This window comes from Quercus suber, unplaced genomic scaffold (assembly GCF_002906115.3).
Source record: "Quercus suber isolate HL8 unplaced genomic scaffold, Cork oak 2.0 scaffold_537, whole genome shotgun sequence".
Taxonomy (NCBI): Eukaryota; Viridiplantae; Streptophyta; class Magnoliopsida; order Fagales; family Fagaceae; genus Quercus; species Quercus suber.
In genome coordinates this window covers 129,027-142,767 of record NW_027069985.1, presented here as the reverse complement: position 1 = coordinate 142,767, position 13,741 = coordinate 129,027, and the positions used below count along the sequence as shown (strand labels likewise).

The 13,741-nt window shown below is 34.6% G+C and overlaps 1 protein-coding gene across 1 annotated transcript; it reads right to left on the bottom strand.

The window, feature by feature from the left end:
- Window positions 1–12,466: 12,466 nt before the first annotated feature.
- On the bottom strand, window positions 12,467–12,919 carry LOC111994184 (transcription factor IBH1). Its single transcript, XM_024026052.2, has one exon. It carries the CDS (start codon window positions 12,917–12,919, stop codon window positions 12,467–12,469), a length of 453 nt encoding a protein of 150 aa, XP_023881820.1.
- Between the last annotated feature and the right edge of the window lie 822 nt (window positions 12,920–13,741).

Here is a 13,741-nt window from a genome sequence, read left to right as displayed (position 1 = left end):
AAAAAAAAAAAAAAAAAAAGCACATGTTATACTTATTTCCACTAGCACATGTTGGGGAAAGGTTCCTAGGACTGACATTTTTCCTTTAGTCATCATCAAGGCACCATTCATTAGTCATGTCCGTTGGAAATTCTGCTTTCTATCATTATCAATTTCTGTTCCTAGTAAATTTCACAATTAAGAGATTCAAGACCCTTCATTTTGTCAAAGTTCATAGGTTCCATGATTTCTGTATCAGACTAAGTATATGGTTATTGACAAATCTGTTTGTGAACAATTTATTTAGCTTTTTGTTGAAAGTGTGCTAAAGTTTATTTGTACTTAAAAAAATGAAAAATATTTTAAAAATAAAAATTTAAAAAAAAAGTACATAAAAGCTGAAAAACAGAAATCTAGCTTATAATATGTTCCAAATACACACCATCTAGGATTAATAAGATGCACAATTCAACAACGCAATTGAGAAAAATAAGTAGCTGATTATCACCTAAAAATATTAAAGAAATGTTTTTTTTTTTTTTAAAGAGAAAAAGATTATAGAAATATCGAATATTTTATAGATGAAAGAAAGAAAGAAGGAAGAAACATGAACCACCAAAATTTGATGCTTGGTGGGGTTGGTTGGTATAATAGGCATAATCATGCAAAATAGTCGGCTCATATTTTCCTGTTCATAGTTGAACTCGTTAAGAGTTAAAAAAATATTGCAAAATGCATGACATTCGGCAGAATGTGACAACTTTGGAGGCTAGATATGCATGTGGGTGGGTTGGTAAGTTGGTTCCAATTTTTTAATTTGTTAGTCCTAATTCCAACTTTGGAGGCTAGATATGCACGAAACCTCACTTCCCATTGGATGGAACGGAGCATGCTTTCCTCTGTTAAACATGACCACCGTGGATGATCATTTTTCTTTGAAACAAAATTTGATAAACTGTAGAAGTAGAACCCAAAGCCAAGCCAATTTACGAATAATAGTTCTCAGGCTCCCATTCCACCAACCAATTCCAATTGAAGCTGCAGTTGAAAATGAAACACGTCCATAATTTTTTCGAAAATTCATTTAGTAATTAAACACGTATTCAAAAAACAAGCGTTTTCTACTCTGCATAAGCCTTTTGCAAAATATAAAGGCTAATCCTAAACCAAAAACTAAACCCAGAAATCTTGAACAGAAACAAAAAATTAAACCCATAAATTTTGAATATAAACCCACAGCCATTGTAACCAAAAATTAAAACCAAATTAAACATACTACAAATTTTTTTTCTCAATCTTTTTTATCCCCTTGACAATTTTATTTGGATTGATAGGGTTAAGAATGTTCTTGAACCAAAACTTCGCCATTTTTTAAAATATGCTTTTAGCCCTTGATTTTTATGTTTTTGTTATGTTTTTTTGTGTTTTAAATGGTGAAAGTACAGATGCGGGTTATAGAAACATAACAGAGTGAACTTCAAGTAGACAAAGTGCCAACTTTTAAATCGTAATTGTGTTTTTTGTGTTTATTGCTACCCTATTATCAATTAAGCCTCAATTCATCGGTTTCCCATCCATATGGACCTTAAAATATGATGAGTCATGTTATATCGTGGGCAAGACTAGGCTTGCCCCTTTGTCGTCAACTTGGATTGCTTTTTCTGCCTGAAGTGCCATAAATTCTCGAGGAAGCAACAAAATTGTTTTGCACTCAAGTGCACTTTAAGTCGTTGATGATTATGATCCCCTGGTTCTCTTCTTCTTTGTTCATTTGATGACTAATAGATCCTATCGTTTCCTTTAGTTGCATAGTTTGTAGTTTTTTGATCCTTTTGTTCTTGAACTTTAGCCTTTTAGTTTGCCTTTTTTTTCCTGCCCATCAACACTTTCACTACCTGTGACTTCTTTTGGACTTGGTAATACTTCCTCTCTTCTTCAGATTCCTGGCTAGAATCTGTTACTCCATATGGTACTCCTATTTCAAGCCCTAGTTATCGAACTAGGTCATCTCTAGCTCTTTAACTTCTTCTTGTCGGACTACTGGTGGTCTCTTGATTTTACTCTTTAGCTGTGCCTTAGGAACCATTGTAACCTTTAAATTTTGTGTCAACTTGATGGCACTACTTCCAAATCCGACATAGTATAACGCTCTTGATTGAGCTTCAACATCTTCTGAGTTACTATCCATCCTCAATGGAGTCTCGCCTTGGCTCAATTTAATCATCATTAGACGTACCCTCAATCTCTTTGTACAAAGCTGCTTATACGTATAGGTTGGCCTTACAGGATGAGGCTTGCTGAAATAGATGGCTTGAAATTTTTTTTTTTTTTTTTAAATGAATGATAATTTTGGTTTCCTATTGCTCTTGAATCGCTCAACCAGAGATATTAACTTGGGCTCTTATAGTCTTATGAGCTTTACAAATTGCTGCTTTTGTTATACTCTAGCCGATCTTTGCGAAGCTTTGAGCCAATATTCACCTCCCCCCAACGCCACCTTAATTTTTATTGATTCGTTTCATTTTTATTTGAGGTAAGACATTGACTTATTTTAAAAAGGCCATTAAAAAAGTCCACTAAAAAGCTAGTGTATAACCTATGATAAGGCCCAATGAAAGCAAACGTATCTTGTATATATAGGGCCCAATCTTCGGACCTGTCCAATCCATTGAAAAGAAACAACCAATATATTTTTTCAACGGATCAAGCAGTTTCTAAGGTAGGTGGGGGTGATAAACAAGTTAAGTTTTTTCAAGTTCAAGTTTAGCCCGACAACAAAAGTAAAATATTCAAGTTCAGCCTAAGCTAGAACCAAGCATATTAACCATGTTCAAACTTGACTACTTGAGTTTGTTAAAAAGACTAAAGTTAATATTAGCATTGATACACCATATTGAATATGCTAGTATGGATGCGGAAGCGAAAGCATAAAGTATAAAACAAAATAACACACAAGAGTTACGTAGTTCAACCTAATGGCCTACATCCACGGAGAAAACCTAAAAGGCTACATCAATAATATATTAGAATGTAATATAAATCCTATGTTACAATGAACCATAACATGTATATATATATATAATAGACTAAACCCTAAACTAATAAACTTTTAGTACAAGTAGGAGACTTGCACACAAAGTAGAATTAAACTTAGGCCTATGCTAATTGACTAATATATCTCTAACACCAAAAAACTTGAACTTGGCTTAGCTCAAGTTAATTCATTAGTTAAGTTGAATTTGAGCTCAAATTCGAGCTAAAATATCAAGTTCTGCTCAGCTTTAGTAACCTACTTCAATAGGAAAAAGGCCCATCGACTATATATATAAGGGTTACCACAGTATAGTTAGGACATCTTGTACAACTAGGATTAGAATTCCTAGTCTAATTTGGATTAGGGTAATACAATGGACTTTGAGCCTTGACAATGTTCTTTACATCCTACCTTAGACTCAATGTGGAAGCCTAAATATAACTCAACTTTGAAAAGCAAATATAATCGGGCCGGTAGAGCACATATTGGATAAAAGAAGTGATAAACTAAAAAGAAGGTTGGAAATCATGTGGGCGCATGGTGGAGGTAATTTTCCAACTAGCATGCATTTGGGAGAGAATATCGTTAGTTATATTGCGTTAGAAACGATTTGGTAAAATAGCACCTCGAGTCTCTTAGACTTGAGTTCACTGTAGCAACTCGAGCCTAAAAGACTCGAGTTCTATGTTTTGGCACACCTGAGGTGGAGTCTAAAATCCACGTGGAAATCAAGTTTTAGACACTCGAGTTCCGTTTTTTCCCTCTCTGTTTTCCCTTCACCCTGTTCTCTTCGGACCACCATGGCCATTGATTTCTCTAACTCTCAAAACCCTAAACCCACTTCCAATGACAATAAACCCATAAAACAAAAACAAACAAACAAACAAAAAAAAAAAAAAACCAAGAAAAAATACCAGACAGAAAAATCAAACCCAAGCGCGCTCCAGTGTCCAGATTAACAATTCCAAGCCGCTCTGGTGCTGAGATCAATAAACCCAAGCTTAGGGAGCTTCTTCGACGCCGAATTAGGTTTTTGCTCCGGTGCCCAGATATTATGAATCTGTGGGTTTGGGTTGTTGCTCTAGTGCTGAGATTTGATGAATCCGTGGGTAAGGTACAAGGAGAAGAGGAAGAACAGGGAGAACAAAGGAAGAAATGAGAAAATGAAGAATCGGATTTCAAGTGTCTAAAACTCGAGTTCTACGTGGTTCCACGTGGAAAATTTTCCACATCAAGTGTTTCTCAGCTCCAGAACTCGAGGATTGAAAACTCGATTTCCACCCTGAACTCGAGTTTTTAAAACTCGAGATGCTAGTTTCCAACTTTGTTTTGCCAACGTGCCCACTAACGAAATTCTAAGAAATTTAAAGTTAAATGGAAAAAAAATTCGCGCATGGTGATTAAAGCCTAATATTGCAAAGGACTGCAAATCATATTGTAGAGGTTGCGGACGTGTGGTTCAAGAAACTTAGCTAAAGATGACACATGACCACACCAAAAAAAAAAAAATCAAGTGTTAGACTAGATGTGTGGTCTGAAAAACTTGGAAAAAAGTAAAGAGATGTGTGACTAAAACAAAAGCTGATATAGGCTAAATATAAGACAAATGGTCTAAGAAACTTAGCCAAGATTGTAGAGATACATGACTAGAAGGAATTCCAATAAATAATACCCCTCAAGACACATGGTATGGAATACTTGATTAAGGTGGTAGTGAGTAGTGACAATGACCTGTGATGATAAGGAAAGTCAAATGCCAGATGGAGGACCATGAACATGCAGGTGCATGGATACAGAGATCTATACCCATATGGAGGACGACTCTTCTAAACAAAGGACTCACGGTGGCCTATATGGGTGTTAAGTTGTGGAGTGATTGAGTATGTCCATAAGTAAAAGCTATTGACAACTATATTTTGTTTATTAATCACTCACAGTAAATCCAATGTAGGGTTTATATACTAGTGATCTCTTGGTTAAATCTAGATTAATTTGAGTTAGTTTGCTTGTTTTACAAGTATACGAAACAACAATTGGTTTGGGCCTCTTGGGTCACATCTTTGACAATGGGATTCTATTTGAACACTATAAATGGTAAAGAATAGATCAGTAAGGTTTTGGGACAAGATGCAATTTCTTGACTTTAGAGCATTAGTATTCGGACTTGTAAAACTCTAGAAATCTTACTTTAGCCTCTAAAACATCAAAAAACAAGCAATATCCAGGTGTGTAATTGCTATAATTTTTACTCTTGCTATGGTAAAGTTCTACATATACAACTTACTGTAGCAAGTTGTATTCTTTTTTTATTAACTCTCTCTCTCTCTCTCTCTCTCTCTCTCTCTCTCTCTCTCTCTCTCTCTCTCTCTCTCCTTGAATCAAGCCTCCATGGTGGAGATGTGGCCGATTGGCATGGTCCCATTGGTTAATGGAGCTCATGAGTTTGATGTGGTAGATGTGCTGGATCAGGGTGGTGGAGCTCATGAGTTTGACATTGAAATGTTGCAAATCAGGGTGGTGGTAGATCGATGGGTTGTTCTGGTGGTGGGTCATTATTGGTTAGGTTGAATTTGTGGTGGTTGGGTTTTATTTTTAGTGATTGTGGTTTTGTGGGTTGCTGGTGGTGTTGTAGTGGTGCAGCAATCGTGAGGTGGTGGGTTTGGCCAAGGTGGTGGTGACTAGTTTTATTTTTCCTAGTGGTGGCTGGGTTTTATTTTTTTATGGTGGTGGTTGAGGTTTTTTTTTTTTTTTTTTTTTGGTAGTGGCTGGGTTTTTTATTTTTTATGTTGGTGGTGATCTTTCAAACACAAAGAAATGGAAAGGAAGAGAGAACTAAGAAGAGATAGAAAGAGGAGAGGAAGAGAGAGAAAGAGGTGGTAAAATTAATAAAAAAATGAATGAATGAGAAAAATAAGAAATGAGACATTGGGTGCATTGTAAAGTGGTATTATATAATAAATAAAGTAATATTTTAGATGGTAAAATAGAACATTTTATACAATCCCGGATGCTAATGCTCTTAGATTTGAAAAACCCTTACTTATTTGCACTCAACCTTGTAGAGCGGCTAGCAATAGTGGTGGTGGGTAAAAAATACCTTCTTTTAAAGCCTTAAATACTAGACAATAGCAACTGAAATATTATGTACTAGTCAATAATTTGATATAGTACACCCCTTGAAATGTGCCAGTGTAATACTGGTTGTTTTGACTAATACCAACTATCGCTTCTCTTTATGGAATGTTTTGAATGAGGGAGAATAATTACTCTTCAATTGAGAAGATATGGGTTTATTCCTAATATAATCATGAGTTAGACGAAGTTATCTTTCTTTATATATATATATATATAAGATAGAAATTATATTCTACCCTAATCTAAGTGTATATATATGTGAAGCTCTCTTTTGGAAACTTAAACCCCGGTCATTGCCCCCCACACCCCACAAGCACTTAATACGTGTAGAGTGATCATCACGCCAAAGGTGTGCAGTGGTAAACAAATTTATCTTCAGTTCATACATATGTATATACATATGTATATACACGGTAATCTCATTAATGATACACTAATATTGACCTATACAAAAATATTTTGTTCTCAAGACAAAACTGAAATTGCTTGTAAAATGAGATTTATAACTTTGGTTCTAATATCATTGCATGACATAGATCTAATAAAATTGTTAGAGAGAGAGAGAGAGAGAGAGCACAAAAAATTAACCTGGATAGTATACTATATTAAATTACTATTTTTTAAGACAGGTTATGATTTGAAACCTATAGAATAGCGTTTGCTCTATGATGATTTCTCTTTACCAATAGGCCAAGAAGCGAATGAGTTTCTTTTTTGTGTATGCGAGATTTGAAATTAGGTCCCTTACTTCACAAGAAGAGAATTTAATAGTTAAACTATCTAGAATCCACTATGATAAATTACTATTTATTACAAAGTTTAAACTAGGGGTGAGCATATAAGTCGGGTTGGAGGATTTTTTCAACCCACCTAAACCTTGTCAAGTTAAGAAATTCTCAACCCAACCCACATGAGTTACATTGGGTATGGATTGGGTTGAGTTAGTTTTTTTATTAAAAATTTGGACTTTCATAAACTATTGTTGAGTTCCGAAAAATCACAATGTTATACCAAGGCCCAAAGCAAAGCAAAGGATTGAAACCTAGGAAAAATAAAGCATTTGGCTTTCAATAAGAAAGAAGAGAGGTCCAAACCCATTAAGGGTCCATAAAGAGGGAACCAAATCCATGAATGGGCAAGTTTCAGGCCCCATAAAATAAATGAAGGAAAAAAGTCCAGCCTAGCCCTCAAAGGTCAGAAAAACACTGGGGAGCCCAGGAAAATAACTGTGCCAGGATACCTGGGGATTCCTGAGAGCCTGGGATCCTCGGGACATGCAGCAAAGCCAAGTTGCGATTAAGATAGTTCAGGGTAGGTACCGAGAAACACAAGAAACTAGAATTGATATGTCCCTATCAGCCACCCAATAATGTAGAAAGGGGGTCAGAAGGCTTAAGAACCAACAACCCATAAGTAAAGGCCCGGTACCTTGGGGAACCCAGGAAGAAGAACCATAAGGGAATGTGGCTGAGGATCTTTCAGCTTGGCAGGAATGAATCAACTCACTTGGGAAAAATGACAAAGGGAAAAGTAGCCAAAATTTGGGTCTAAAAAGGTGGAATCTAGAAGCCTTGAACAAAGAAAGACCAAAGGTCAGGCCTCTAGGACACCCCAAAACGGGAAGGTCAGCTGTGGTCTTTCGAAGAGAAAGTCACAAAGGAAGGAAATAATGAAGAATGAGGAAGGGACCAGCCACTAATGTTGCTAACACAACATTGGTTCTGGTACCCAGAAGAACAAATAGAGAGAATCAATGGTACCTCGAAAACCCTAGGATGGCACTATAAAACGAAAGTAGCCAACAATGAAAGGCATTCAGCAACAGTGAATTAGAGTAAAAATCATTGAGAAAACTCTGCCAAAATTCAAAAAGAGAGAGAAAGAGGAGGGAAATACCGCCCAGTATCCTCAAACAGCCACTAGAGAACACACTTAGATTCAAAGAGACTCAAACTTTGCAAGTCTTAGAGGCTTAAAGAGCCATCTATGTCTGTGATTTTTTAACTTATTCGGACCTTGTAACACGTCCTAGTGAGCATAGTGTATTATACAATCAAGAAAGTAATAAAGTATTTTACATTATCTTGAGGATCTCTAACGCTTTATTTTATGTTTCTAATTTATCATTTCATTCCATTACTGTTCAATGCATATTATTTCCTGTATGTTAGCATGTACGTGTTGTAGGATTTGTGTTCTGTATACCACCTGGTCCGAATTCAGCCCAAATTAGCTGCGGTGAACCAAGCACAATCCCTTAAAACAATAAGTATTGGGCCCAGCATCCTTGCTTCTACTTGGGCTTGTGCGCTAAAAAAAAAAAAAAAGAACCCACACAACTATTTAAGAACTTTTTTTAATAAATTATTATAATTCATATAATATGCATAAACTGTATTCCAAATTTTCAAATTCATCAAAAATAATTCTCAAAATACCAAAATAAATCAAACTAAAATTAAATAATAATAATAAAATAAACTAATATATATGGTAGGTCGAGTTGAGTAAGATGTGTTGAAAAAACTATTAACTTGAACCCAACCTAACCCGAGACCTAAAATAAAATTACAACCCAACCTACCCACCAACCCATGAAAACCAACCCAAGGTATAGGGTTAGGTTGAGTTGGTTTCATCGGATTGATAGGTTGAATGTACTCGTAGTTTAAACTAATAAGAAATTATACATTTAATGAATTAATCATTATTCTAACACATTTTAACTATATCTTTAACATTAAATAATTAGTAGTTTAAGGGCTTCTTTTATTGAAATCAGTTGTTATATTTTCAAGGACAAAATATTCTATTGGTTCCTGAACTTTAGTCCATGAGTGGCTTTAATTCCTTGAGTTTAAAGGGATTGCTTTCAGTCTCTAACAAACTTAAAGTAATAGCTTTTAGTTCTTAAAATCTTAAAGTAATCAACAATAAACTCAAAGTGATTAGTTTTAGTCCTTATAGAGTAATGAAATGTTAGATTTTAGTTTGATCATGTCACCTAAATGACTAAAAGCAATTACTGTAAACTTTAGAGACAAAAATCATTCAAGTACTAAATTTTAGATGAATAAAAATCATTTTTCCCACTTTTTGTATTCCACTTTATACTTTACCAATCATAACTTGTCACATATTCTTTTTTTTCCCCCCCTAAAATAACTAAAGTTTAAAATTAAAAAAATTAAAAAATTAAATAGACACATAAAAGTTATGATTGGTGGAGCATAAACAGAAAATTGAAAAGTAGGACAAAAAATTTCTATTTATTTTAAATAACTAAGATTGTATTTAAGAAAATTTTCAATTCTACGAGGACATTCAAAACAATATAACATGACATCGATTTTGAATAAAAAATTTTGTAAAATAATGAAATATATGAATTTGAATAATACTTAAACCAACACACTGCATTTCTTTGGAATTATAATTTTCATTCAATTGGAAGACTAAGAAACTAGAAAAATACTTGAAAACTTAGTAATGCAGAATGCACACATACAATTGGCATGGAAGAAAGAAAAATTATCATTAAGTGTTTTCACCATGTAATGCATGCATAGTGGGAAAAAAAAATTATTATGAGAGGGATTTCTCAAGTTTGAGCTTTATATGGGGACTCTAAACTCACCAAAACTTTTGAAGCCATATATATATATATATATATATATATCCAAGTAACTAAACTTCGACGCAGCTAGGTTAACTTATAATCCCTACATAAACTGGATGAAGGTTAAGTGGTGGGTATAAAACCATTAGACAAATGTGATTTAAAACTCTCAAATTAATTAGTGTGTACGTAGTTTATCAATAAAACAAAAGGAAGAAAATAGTGAATTTAACAAAATTATTGAATCTTCCATTACCTTGAATGAGAATAGCACACCACTTAATAAGTTTGTTTCTATTACATATTCTTGTTATAAAATCCATCAAAATTTGCTTTCTTTGGTTACAGCTCACTTGACAAAATGATATAACCGGCTATTGAAGCAATAAATTTTCGGTAAACCATATGTTGACAATGAAGATGACTACAACGACATTAATGATACTAATAATAATATTTTTGGAAAATAATAATAATATATAGTATAATGCTCTATTTTTTCCTAATATCCAATCCACCTAATGATGCATGGCAAATGATAAGTTTACTAGCTAGTGACTCTCTAGTCAACATTAGAGAAACGGTGGACCTACCATGTGCAATGTGCTATTCTTATTCTTGTCCAAACTCCAAAGCAAACATTCCTTGACAGTCTCAAAAGTAGGTCGACCAATGGAGGGAATAGTACTTTCCTTTGTTTCTGCTACTCTTTTCTGTCTGTCTGAAATATTTTAGACGTAAAAAGAGGATAATTCCATGTTACTAGGGACATGGGTATTCCGTCTCCTTAAGAGATCAGACATATATTGACACACCCAACAATGAAAATTGTCGAGTGGCCCATCTTAAAGAAGAATCTATAGGTTGACAACTAAAACGATATATATATATATATATATAAGAACTCGGTGGCAGTTTCTCATTCCTTTGTGAGATATGCATGCCAGCCTGCATTCAGGACTTTGATGTAGGTGGTCATTGTATGACAGCCAGAAAGGTTTCATCTGTATGCATATAACAAAACTATGACCTTTGGGTACTAAAACTTAACATCAAATTAGGGTAATGGGTGAGATCACGATTCTGATGAGATGCTTGAGTTACTATATCAAACATAAATATATATAAATATTTGTCTAAGGGTCCTTAAGACCTCATGATATCCATGAAAGTCTATGTTCAAAACTCCTAACTAGCATCTTAGAACAAATCCCAAAGAATCCCTTCCTATATATACTTGGTGTATGAAACATAAAATTACACACACTTGAGAGAATAGTTATGTGCTCAAAAGAGTTCTGATTACACCCATGTTAAAAAAATTGAACGCAATTAAAAACATGAGTGTAAATGTTGAAAGAAAAAATAGTTAATTTCAGGGGCTTCATGAATGACAACCCTAGGGACAACACCATATAAATCGACATGAAATTTCAGGAAAAAAAAAACACTTTTATATGAATTAGGGGCTATTTCCAAAAATTCTTCATCATAATTACTTAGTATATATGAGATGAGATAATTACACACATTCAAGGAATAACTTAGTATACCTAAAGAAATCAGAATACCCACATTTAAGGTGAGAAAATGACGTAATTAAAAAAATGAGTGGAAATGTTGAAAAAGAAAAGCTAATTAAGTTAATTTCAAGAGCTTAAATGAATGATAACCCTAGGGATAAAAACCATGTAAATTAACATGAAACTTTGAAATAAAAAGATATTTATATGTATTTAAATTTTTATAGTTTAGTAGTATTGATTGTTTCTTCTATTAGCGTGATATTATGTTCAAATCTACCTCCCCACTTTTTTGTATAAATATGTTAGATTTTCAATCTATAATGTCTGCTTTATATATGATGATTGTTCATTATCATCAAGTCAAAATACCAATTGATTTTTAGTGTATATTGGTTTCAAATCTCATGTCTTGCTCAACGATAAAATAATTTACTAAATGAATTAACTGGAACCACTAAATAACTCTCCACTTTAATTACGAAAAGTAAAAATCCTAGTTATATGTTGGGTCCACTGTCCATTTCTAGACCAAGATTATCAACAGCCACTATTTATGCATGCATCCTGGCTTTGTGTAAGGGGCTTTAAATCTTACCTCCCTAACTTCAGCCTTGAGAAGAAGTAACACGCCTCATGTTCCTTCTTGTGTGTCACTACCATAAACATCATCCAAATTGTACCTAACTTGATGAAACCAAACATGTGTTTCTGCAGAGACAAGCATGTGTATCTTTTCACACTTCAATTTTTTCACCTGAAATGCTCCTTTAAACGGTATGACCAAAAATTGACAAATTGTAAAAAGCAGAAACATTCTATTCAGGCCACACAAAAGATACATAAAAACAAACACAGACAGAGAAATTAAAACACAAATACGCACAAAGAGAGAGAAAATAAATAACATAAAAGGACTATCCGTCCCTGCATTACCAGTCTGGATTATCTATATATGTACAATCAAGAAAAAAACCCTGCTCGTGGAAGCTTTTGAGTCTCTCACTTATGATTGTCTTTAAATATGTATAATTGTGTATATATAATATATATATGTGCGTGTCAACCCAATTATATAAGCTATTCTCTGTGCTTTAGATACTTACCATTTGCACTCTCTCTATCCTTATACCTTCACCGTAGTATTTTCTATATGTTGAAAACCTTTTTTCATGCTCATTTAGAAAAGTGATCTGCTATAGTCTGCATGACCTTAACCTGAGTTGAAAGGCATCTTATATAGTGAGCTGTCTCCTCCAACAAGCTGCACATATCCATGGCTTTCCCACCTGGCACAAGTTGTCTAAGCTTGTTGGTTTGGCTTTGGTCTCCTGGTGGATCATTCTTGATGACCCTTTTCTTCATGGATCTTCTTCTCATCATACCGTGATGCCTTGCCCGGTTTCGAAGCTTGAAGAGAATGGCTCGACTCCAAGCCCTCCTTGATCCAACTGCATGAGCCATGGATGAATACGCCGCGATCTTTATTCTCTGACTGCGTTTGCGGATTTCTTCAATGGATGATGAACTGGGTGCATTCTTTCTCATCCTCAAGAGTGTACGGATGAACCTCCTAGCAAACTTGATTTTGTGAGAATTGGTGTTTAGGGTTACACCCTTTGGACTCATGGTTGGTGCAAGTAGGAGTGGTAGAAGGCTAAAACTGAAAGAGAAGAGAGAAAGAAAGGATATGTGTTGATTGTGGTGGCCTTGTAAGTGGGATCCAAATCCTAGTACAACTAACTCTGACAATAGTTACCTTTTGGGATGAAAGAGAGAGAGAAAAACATGAGCATTAAAGATTGGAAGTTGGGATTTCCTTCTGACACAAATTGGGACCTCTTGCTGCTATCCCGCTTGCAAGGACAAAAAGACATAAAAACTCAGGTCTGACACAAGATTCAACAAGGCCCAAAAACTTAGAAAAAGAAAGAGAGAGAGAGAGATGGATATTGGATTTGGATTTTGGATACAGATACTGATGAGGATGTTAGGAATTTGAAGGAGAAGGTGGGTAGGAGTAGGACTAGGTGAGGGATTGAAATTGGAAGGCTGGAGAGAATTTAGACTTTGGAACCATTGTTTTATTTATAAAAAATATATATATTATTTTTCAATTTTTGTTATCTTTATCATAAAGAAGTGCCATTTGTGTATATGCCAAAGAGAGCGTGGGAATCACGCTAGGATTGACAAAAGTTGTGACATATATTAATAAAAAAAATATGCACAGGTGACAGATTGCTTTATGTTGTGAAAGAATGTAATGTTAGTCCACCAAGAAAAGGTGCAAGGAGAGAGGAGACGAATGGGGTCCCCATGATTTTTAAGCCAGCGGATGAATAGCGTGGACAACACTTGCTCTGAGATCATATGCACAAATTAAACCGAGTTTTGTGTGTGTGTGTGTAATTTCATTTTCAAGGAATAGGGTTGGAGAAGTGGATTAGT

Bases quoted from the DNA above. Each gene is read 5' to 3' on its own strand.
- LOC111994184 (XM_024026052.2), bottom strand. From the start codon at position 12,919: ATGAGTCCAAAGGGTGTAACCCTAAACACCAATTCTCACAAAATCAAG.